Genomic DNA, 10,790 nt, shown 5'->3' with positions numbered 1-10,790 from the left:
TTCTACGATTTAACTTGATTGTTTCTTGTATGTCCAGATGTTATAATCTACGCGTCGCAATTTTCAACCGATTCTCGTGAAATTTTGTGTCTTGCTTTAATAACACCTAAACCTGTTGCCCTATTGTGTAATATTGTTTTGCACAATTTAGTACATGAAAAAAAAATCTAAAATGATACAGAACCGTGAGAAATGTTCAAGTAAGCGCCCTCTAGCAAGAAAGCTCTAAAACCCCAGCGAAAAGGCGCCACCGAATTTTAGTCACATTCCCAGGAAAGGTACGCAGATAGGTTTCTTTGATTCTCAGCAGATGGCGTTGCAAAACAAAGTTCAAACATGAAGTGTAGTGATGTTGTCGTCACTAAAAACTCTTTGTATGTATTTCGGCTGTTTTTTTATCTTTAATATGATGTATTTCGCCTCTCTACGAGGCATCCTGAGGAGCTGATGTTGACGGTCCGAAGTTCCGCAACTGACCAGTTGAACAGCTCCTGAGGATGACTCGTAGAGATGCGAAACACGTGTCGAGTTTTGTATTTTTGGTGGTGGGTTGTTATATTTATTTGCGTTGTTATATTTATGCGGTGGGAGGGTGGGAAAATTAATTGCATGTCAAAAATACGCAAGTAAGTATAACGGGTTAACACTGATTGACTTGCACGTTATCAATTCGCGGATTAGCAAAGGAATGTTCTAGTTTACGATTTTTTTTCTGCCTGGTCCTTCATCAAATCCAAAACAATACCTACCATTTTATAATTCGTTTTTAGGTTCAATAGGTTCAATGAAAAATGATTAAACACATGTTTATAACATTTTTATTCCGAAACATACATGATTTACCATACAATGACTTATAGACTGATTTTTATAAATAGCTTTAAATACATTTTTAATGTGTAGGTATAGACAAACTCGGACTTTCGTACAAAAATATGATTAGACAACATCTTTTTTCTCTCTTTGTTTAAGCAATAGTCATCTACAAGAAATAACTTTATTTCTAAACTATACTTTTTTTTACTTTACAGATTCATTACATGATATTACAATTTGATAATTACCTAAAAAGTATGGAGGTAAGATTTTTAAATTACTTTGTACATTTTTAAAGTTCATGGATAATAAAATATTAGAACAGTGCAACCGAAACTATAAAGTCTTATACCAAAAAATGGAAATCTTGCCGGTGCATGAAAAAATAAAGTACCTAATAGCAACGGACCAATTTAAAAAAACTGATTTTAAAAAGCCTAAATTATATACCCGTAGTTTAAGAGATACGACTATTCAAAAGTATGTTGAACCTTTGGCTAGTAACTATTACGGGAAGAGAACGCGCAGTTACCTGACACCCCGAATTTTTAACAATGTTTTCCTTGAAGAATCATGTAACAATAGTAGTAGTAAAGTAGTCTTTAAAAACAGAGTAAAAAAGTTCCTATTAGATACTCTCATTTAGATCATTTCAGTGTTAGTTTAAAGAACATAGATACATTAATCAATAAGTAGCTTTAGTATACTATGCTCTTGGGAGGCGGCGTAAGATGTAAACAACCTACGTGCATACATACCTAATGTAGATTGTAGCATAGGATATGACTGGATCTGTTGACATGTTACGTGTCCTCCAAATTCAACTGTTAGTGGTTAGTTTTGTATTAACTGATGGTGCATGTTAATGAATAGTTATAAGTATTTAATATAAGAGTGCATAACCTCGCCGTTAAACTTTGGTTTGGCGAAATTGTAGCAGTAAGCATCTTTATAGTGTTATTAGAAATAAATTAAAAAAAAAAAAAAAATATTCATGGTTATTATTATTACCTATAAAAAAATACATCAAAACTAATGACACAGCTGCTCTTCCAAACATAATTAAGTATACTTATTTTTGAATGATCCAAACAATAAAAAATATTAATTTACGTAGTTATGTTTAATGATTTACTTATAATCTACCTAAATATATTTTGTCACAACAATACTGATTAACCTAAAGTATCCAACACAAAAAATGAGTTGATTAATACATAATTATAACAAACGTTTGTTTTTTTTCAAGTAGTAACTAAACAAAAACAAAAATAATCAAAGATACTAAACATTTCACTGGAACTCAGGAGCAAATCTAAGTCCGTTCTTTCCGAAATATTTTTTTTTTATAAATATAATTCGGCCATAACTAAACCTAAATATTAAAAGAAATTCATTGCAATAAATAACTTAGAGTAGGTATTTTAATTAAATTATTAGTAAAATAAATAAATGCTGCATTGACTAGTGAAACTATGTAAAATATAGGTAATGTTTTTAATCATTAAAAGTAAATACCTCCTTTTTGCTGTGTACTTAACACAGCAAAAGGGAATGTACAAGTTTCTAATGGGGTGGCAACGCGCATGTGACACTGTTTGAGTTGCAGGCGTCCATAGGTTACGGTGACCGCTTTACATCAGGCGGGCCGTATACTTGTTTGCCACCGACGTAGTATTAAAAAAAAAATTGTTTTATTAAAACCATCTACATAGGTACTATCCGCTGCAAAAGTGCATGGCGAATTTATTAATGAATTCATTCATAATTTCTCCATCCACTTTTGCAGCTGATAGTACCTACTTACTAACATTTTAAATGCAAGATACCATCATTAATGTTCTCAATCAATCAATAATAACAAAAAAGTATATAACTTCTATTAAATAAGTCATCTTTGGTAAAATACTAATGTTGTTATTCATAAACGCTTTATAAACCTTAAATAAGCTTCTACGCTGGAATAAGCTATCTTTTGTCAATAATCTGTCATGTTGAATTATGTATTTGTGAGAAAGGGACAAAACACTTCTTAACTAATCAGTGTGCGTTGCCGAATGCACAAACGCGAGAAACGCTCACGATAATATCTCTTTCGTAGCTATCTATCTCTATCGCTCTTGCGTATTTGGCGCGACAGAGCCAGACTACCTTTTTGCTTTCGTTTCGCGTCGCAGAAATGCTATTCGGCTACGGGGCCAGTTCATAATTTTTTTTATGAATGAGGGGGTAAATGTCAGGTAGTTATTATCATTTAAGTTTACAAATTGTTATCTAGGTGATTTGTGATTGATTATGATGACTAAATTAGGAAATCTTAAAGTAGGCACATAATCTCGTCGTAGTTAGGAAATCGATTTATTTTGTTTTCCATTTACATAATTATACGTATTTCAGACAAATTATAAACATTGAAGTTACATACCCTGAACAAAAAAAATAGCATAAAAGAGAAATTATAGTTTTTCAGCTACAGGTTATTTAACTGTAAACATAAAAAATCATGAAGCCAAATTTGCAGTAAAAATCTGTTCGTTAAAATAGTAGTAGTAGTAACTAAACACAGTAAAACTAAACCAGATCAATAACAATGAATATAACTCTTAATTTAATAAATTAATATTTCATGAGAAATAGCAATATAAACATTTAAAATAACTTTTAAAAACTACTATCCTGGGCCCATTTCCTGAAGCTACCGGTTACAATTTACAAGTGGTAGTCAATGTCTAATATAACAAGTTAGAAAGAGACTTCCGCTTTGTAACTTTCAGTTTTGATAAATGAGCCCCTGATGTAAAAAAAAAAGTTAAAAAGTAAAGATACTCTTAATTCTTCCAAGAATACATGAATATAATAAATAATTATTAAGTACCTAGACAACAAACAACCATAGTAAGAAAATAATATATTTATATTTATTATATACCTAATTTAAGTACTTACTACATTTACTATGCATTTATATACGCCAGTCTAACAATGTATTATTTCAAGATATAATGTACAAACATTCTTTACACATAACCTAACCTTATCTATTCCAAATTTCTAAGAGCTGAATAATCTAGTAGTTAGCAACAAAAATAGAAATACTAGCATAATTTCTATCTAGTAAAAATACGTAATGTTTTTGTTCTATAAAGAAAAACATTTTTCAAATTGTGGAATTATTATTTTGATTGACGTATGCATATCGTATTACCATTAACAAGAATACAAATATTAAAATTGTGTCGCTTAACTTCAAACCTGGGTAAATTCGGCTATAAAGTTGATTACCTTTCAGATAAATATAATATTTTTTATATATTCAACCTTATAGCAGAATGGATTTACCCAAGTTTGAAGTTAAGCGACACAATTGAAAGTGTTACCTATGTCAGTTTTTCTGCTATTTTTTTAAATATATGTATGTATTTCAACATCTTTCAGTAGTAGAAATTCTAGGACGCCAGTCAATGTTTGTGATGTGATCTAACATGACAGAAAGCGTACAATTTGGGGGGTAGGTAACTAGTAATCGCGCCACAGCGATTATTATTTACAGAACAGAGTTGTCAATGTCAGTTAGTCGACATATTATCAATTTTGTCATGTTATCTACAGCAATAGACATAAGCCCTCCATACACGGTACGATTCACCTGTGCGATCCGTCGTAACAGATTAATCGAAATGGCCGATCGACAGTGTATTTCAATATCGTTAACGATTTACTTGATCGCGAATCGCAACATAATCCCGTGCAATCATGAATATCGCAACAATGGTTCGAAAGTGTGTGGCCGCTTGCGACCAACGATTCTATTTTTATCTCATACTTACCTACTGACTTTATTATTCCGTGTCGTTCGAGTAACGGGGCGATCGATCGTTATGATTAATCGCTTCGTGTATGATATGTGATGTCTTTGTCCGATTGATCGAAGCGATGAATCGTACCGTGAATGGGGGGCTTTAGTCGTCAGTCCCGTACGGTCGTCAATATACATATGTAAGTTGCATGCGTCGGTCGCAATGTATCACGCCATACGCTACGCATACAATACAACTCACTGTATTATGTGTACTTATTTTAAAATACATGTTATCTACAGCAATACGTCGTCAGTGTCAGTTAGTCGTCAGTCACGTACAGTAGTCAACACAAGTAGTTGTGTGCGTCGGTCGCTATGGATCGCTCGGGATACGCTGCTGCTTCGCGTGCGGTTCAGCGACTGAAAAGACCGTAATAAAGCACTTAGTCAACAATTTAGATCAAAATAATTTATAGAGTAATAATATACCTTCGAGTATAGCCTTTCCTATATTTTAATAAATGAATATTTACTCGTACGCTTATATTATACGAATGGCTGAGCAAGTCCGAATTGGCCGTAGAATCGGACCGACATCGCAACGTGCCGCTTCCGTACTGGTCCATCGGTACAGAGGCTGTAGTCTATTGGATCCTAAGATGTTATTAATGTAGTTACAATGACAACGAATTGCGATCCCACATGCATCGCATAGCTAAGCAAGTCTGAATTATCCGTGGAATCGGACCGTCATCGCAACGTGCTACCACCGTGCCGGTACCGACGGATACAAGTATACAAGGCCCTCGCTTACTATACACATAATAAGAATATTTATAACCCTAAGAAGAATTCTCCGTGGAGTCGGAACGTGATCGCAACGTGCCGCGTCCGTACCGTCACCGACGGTTACTGTGCCACAGATATACATATTATACATCACTTGTTTACCAAAAATTGTTGTGAATGTAGTTACCATGGCAACAGACTGCGATCTCCTCGCGTGCGTCGAATGGCTCAGCAGGTCCGAATTCGCCGTGGAATCGGACCGTGATCGCAACGTGCCGCGTCCGCGTCGGCGCCGGCGACGGCTGCACCACAGCCATCGGTATGGGGGTACTCGCCTGGAAAATATAATTTTAGTTATGAAAATTATGGAAAACAGGAATAGTGCAATGTGAGGTGGAAGTTGAATATTGCTAACGAGAGTAAATTAAATCGCGACAGCTTGCCGGAGCGATATTTTTAAAGAATCTAGTTTTCAATATTCTTACGCCCTGAGTTGTTACATAATGTTTTTCATCTCATCAAGTCATCACACTTGCGATATAAAAAATATGTACCTAGTAGAAATTTCATAACTCCCTAGCGAGAAAGATTTTCCTATAACTCCCATTCCGCCTGCGTTTAGCACATTCAGGGCCCATTTGACGGTACGAGAACTCGCATACGAGTTTTATTACATTGCTGTCTGTGCAAAATTGTATGTTACCTCAACAGCCCGCAATGTAACTAAAATCGCATGCGAGTTCGCACGCCGTCTAAATAATAAATAAATAAATATTGGGGACACCTTACACAGATCAACTTAGTCCCAAACTAAGCAAGGCTTGTACTATGGGTGCTAAGCGACGATATACATACTTAAATAGATAAATACATACTTATATACATAGAAAACATCCATGACTCAGGAACAAATATCTGTGCTCACCACACAAATAGATGCCCTTTCCGGGATTCGAACCCATGACCGCGGCTCAGCAGGCAGGGTCACTACCGACTGAGCCAGACCGGTCGTCTTCAGGCCTTAGTGTGCGAGTGTGATGAAAAGAATATTGCTTAAATTATTTGCTCACTAATACTAAAGCCGGACCAGAAATATATGACTATTGTCAGGAGAGCGCTGTTATTCTGATGTATGCGGTGTCAGTTCATTATAGTATGACGAAAATAGTTATAATGAAATTTCGCAAGATGGCGCGTAGTCATATATTTCTGGTCAAACTTTAACTAATATTAATTGTAATTAATCAATTAAGACACCTCAATCAAACGTTTCAATTGAATGAAGGGCGCACAAAGTCAATGGCAATCACGGATTAATGTAATAACAACACAAATCAATCCTCAACGCCCAGGAATCTTCCGAATTCACTGTTCAATTTACTAATCTATATCCATAAGACATAAAGACGAGAATAATTTTATTCTCCTTTACTTGATACCTTACAAAATTCAGAGGTTTTGATAATCCGATCCCAGTCTTCAAAGATTTTAAGTCAGTCACGCGTGAGACTCGATTTCAAATGAAATTTTCCTTTTTTGCGACAAAGCGCAGGAAATAATATTTTAGTCGGTTTCCAAAGGTTAAGTGGAAAATCATGTTTACAATATACATTTTAGCGTAACGTGTGTGGGATGTTATTACCTACATTCATATATTTCTGTCAAAACATAATAATGTTTCTTCTGAAACCGCTAGTTCCCAGAGAAGGAAATCATACGTAAAATTGAGGGCATTAGAGTAAAAACAGGAATTCAGATTTTGATAAAAAAAATATCGTCACTACTTTTAAAAAAACTTGTATCTTCGTCTGTCAATGAAAATAAAATTGTAGTAAGAATGTATGGAATACATATAGACTTACTGCGTTTTAAATCTGAGGAGCAGCGTGAGATACGAGATTTTTTCAAAGTAGTGACGATATTTTTCATTAAAATATTTTAACTATAAAACTCCCGTAAGACTCAAACATATATTATATAAACTATTTTAAACTGGTTTCATTAAGTCGAAATAACGCTCGATATGTTTCGATCCGTTTCCGAGAATCTTTTTCAAAGAGTAACGTCCCCGCCTTCACTCGAATGAACTAAAAGGTAATCCCTCGTAAAAGGGGAGTTTATATTTCGGTCGGATCTCTGTTGGTTCCCATAAACTCTTTAAGTCATAATGTATCGCTTGTCCACATTTTCGTTAGTCATAATTTGATGTTTCTTAGAAACGCGTAACTTTTCAGGGTTGCCATAAAACAAACCCAACCAATCTATAGATGACCTTAATAAAAACCCGATTCGGATGAACTCCGATTTCGGTTAATACAGGCTGATTATTACGACGTGATCAGGGGGGTTACCATGACGTGCTAAAGCCGTTCAGTTTAGGTTGAGAGAGAGGGACGGAGCTATGTAACTGCTATAGCTGTGTCCCTTTCTCTCAACCTAAACTGAACGCCTTTAGTACGTCATGGTAACCCCCCAGGAATCAACAGGGCACTGGTGAGTTAATGGGGAATTTACCTGAGGCTCATGTAGATGTGAGGTGAAAACATGCAGCATATCAGCGGGTTTGCAGCTGAGTTAAGAGGTGCCAAGCTCTGGATCAGCGTGGCTATGGCCATGCTGGTCTGCGTTGGTGGGATGAAGTGGTAGACTTGCAGCAGGTCGAAACCGATGTATGGAAGCCAGCAGAGGACGAATACTGAAACAAATCATTTGGTTTTTATCGTTCGTTGTGCGCGTGCCGCGGCTGCTGGACACCATCGCGAGCGCAGACTTCTGGCCGAAATGTGTGGTTTTTCGGCGGTGCCGGGGCAACCTGCCGAATCCTACACCGGGGCAAACGACGCAACGGAGCCACGTTGTTACGTCATCGCCCAAATCAATTGTTTAGTTGTAAACTTTTATTGTTTGTTTTTCTTCATGTTCTTATTTACTGTTTTTTTTTATTTAAGTTTCATGACGCATTGGATTTATCTGTAATGACATTGAAATATGTTTTCAAATAAATTATTATTTGTATCTCCGTCTAAAACTCTCGGGTCTTTCGAGCCCGCTCATTATTATTAAGAGCCAGTGTTGTCCCACTGTTGGGCAAAGGCCTCCCTCAAATTCCTCCTCGCATCCCTATCCCCTGAAGTATCCCACCAGTCCTTGTCAAAGGCGTCAAGCTCGTCACGCCATCTCTGGCGAGGTCTACCGCGACTCCTTACAAGGGTTACGCCTTTGGTTTTTTAGTTAAAAAAAAAAAATATATATATATATATATAAAAACTATGGAAATAAATATTTCTCTCGTCTCTCGGAAACATTTGTAAAAAATGGTTTTCATAAATACGACAAACGTGTGTTTTTGGTTAGTCATAATTTTTTGAAGTGATTTTTTTTTTGTAATAAAATAATCTCTGATAAAAAAAGGAAGAGATAAAATTATTTTACGACGGCTATTTTTGGTCTCTAAATATTTCAAACACGGTATTTCCAATAAATCCTCAAAGGCCCAAAACGCGTTCAAAGTATAAAATGGCGAATTTGTATTTATAATATTTAACAATTCTCTGGAGGCCACAAATTTCTCTTTTGAACATTTCTTTTGTTATTGGTGCTAACGATGACATTAGGTACCTATTTATATTCAAAAAAATTATTGTTCATAAAATATGAAAAGGCCGAATATAAAAATAATTCCATTAATTTTTGAATATTTTTTATGTCAAACCAACACAATTAGGTACCTACAGTATGGCCACTCCCGCTCCACGCTGGAAGTGCCGCCAACCCGCTCCCGGTAACCTTATAGTTACCGCCTGTCAGAAATGTGAAATGTGACCAGGCGGCAGATAGACTACCTGTCCTTATTTATGACAAAGACGTGTCGCGCGATACTCCCGCGGCCATCATGTGCTAGGCCTACAGGCAGGCAATTATGGTCGCGCGATAAATGATAAAACATCTGTGGCCCATTTCTCAAAACTGAAAGTTACAAGTTACAAGCGGAAGTCTCTTTCCAACTTGTAACATTAGACATTGACTACCACTTGTAGGTAAATTGTAACTTGTAGCTTCGAGAAATGGGCCCCAGGCCGTCCCTATCGCACTTACTAATAGTGCGATAGGGACGGCCTGCTATTTTATCGGCGCGACCATGTAGCCGAATGGCATTTTATCGTCTATCGCGCGACCGATAGAGATAGATATCTACTTTTCCTGTGCAGACGACCTGCCATATGTCACTATTCTCACTCATACAACGACAGTACGCGTTCACCTACACGAGAATAGACTGTGTGCGTAGAAAGTGTAGGAATAGGAACGCGCTTCTTTCATAATATACCTATATCTGGTGCCGTAGCCGAATGTCATTTCTGCGATGCGAAACGAAAACGAAACGCCGCGGAATGTAGTCTGGCTCTGTCGCGCTAATACGCACGAGCGATAGAGATAGATATCTACGAGCGTTTCGTTTCGTGAGCGTTTGTGCCATTCGGCTACGTACCCTGATCGCGATTGTCCGAAGCGATTGTGTGACAATAGAATAGATGTTTCTCAAAACTTTGCTCAAAGGGCGCCTCTAGTACTATCAGCTGCAAAAGTGCATGGTGAATTTATCAATGAATTCATTCATAATTTCTCCATGTAATTTTGCAGCTCACTGTACATTAAAGAGGGCCTATTGCGAACCTTAGTCGGCGTGTTCCCTCTTTGTCGCACTTTTAAATTTACACATTTATAAATGAGACAGGAATGTAGCACGACAAACATGGTTCGCGGTAGGCGCGTCAAACAAACCGCCATGATGCGTCAATGCCATAGATAATGTTAAATAACCTAACCACAAAAATCAACTTTTGAAAATACCCCGAAATAGTGGACCGATTTTTATGAAACATGGCTAAGAACACACCCGTCTGCATCGGCATTCAATAAAAAAAAATCTGAATCAGTTCATTCGTTCGGAAACAAAGATGCCACAGACACATACATACATTCAAACAGACAAACAGACAAACACGTCAAACTTATAACACCCGTTTTTGCGTCGGGGGTTAAAACGGCTAGAAGCGGTTTTCGCGGCCACGCAGTAAAGGGTTAAGGTACGTCAGTAGAAATCCCGAAAGTCTCACGATGCGGACATTTTTAATTGGTGGTCATTTTATACGGCCCCTTAATCTTTTAGCGTTGTTTCAAGCAGTGAAAGTAATAATTTAAATTTAAATTTAATAATTTCTCAATCCCAAAGATGTTATTCAGTATGTGTAGCTCCGAATATTATGAAATTTTAGAGTTGTAACAGTAATTTTACCATGGTAACCTCTTACTTACACTTAACACTTAACTGATAAATCTAGATAATAACAGCTAAACTGTGGAATGAATTGTCGCCTGCGGTATT

General features: G+C 36.5%; 1 protein-coding gene across 1 annotated transcript in view; it reads right to left on the bottom strand.

The window, feature by feature from the left end:
• Positions 1 to 4,184: 4,184 nt before the first annotated feature.
• Positions 4,185 to 10,790, bottom strand: part of LOC125226163 (cardioacceleratory peptide receptor-like) — a 233,801-nt gene continuing 227,195 nt past the window's right edge. Inside the window, 3 exon segments of the mRNA XM_048130067.1 lie at positions 4,185 to 5,035; positions 5,592 to 5,739; positions 7,919 to 8,099. Of these exon segments, the coding sequence (XP_047986024.1) occupies positions 4,943 to 5,035; positions 5,592 to 5,739; positions 7,919 to 8,099 (422 nt within the window). The 3' untranslated portion in view covers positions 4,185 to 4,942.

Source organism: Leguminivora glycinivorella, chromosome 5 (assembly GCF_023078275.1).
Source record: "Leguminivora glycinivorella isolate SPB_JAAS2020 chromosome 5, LegGlyc_1.1, whole genome shotgun sequence".
In the NCBI taxonomy this organism is placed as follows: Eukaryota; Metazoa; Arthropoda; class Insecta; order Lepidoptera; family Tortricidae; genus Leguminivora; species Leguminivora glycinivorella.
The sequence above is the reverse complement of the archived record's forward strand: the minus strand, read 5'-3'. Positions and strand labels throughout refer to the sequence as shown.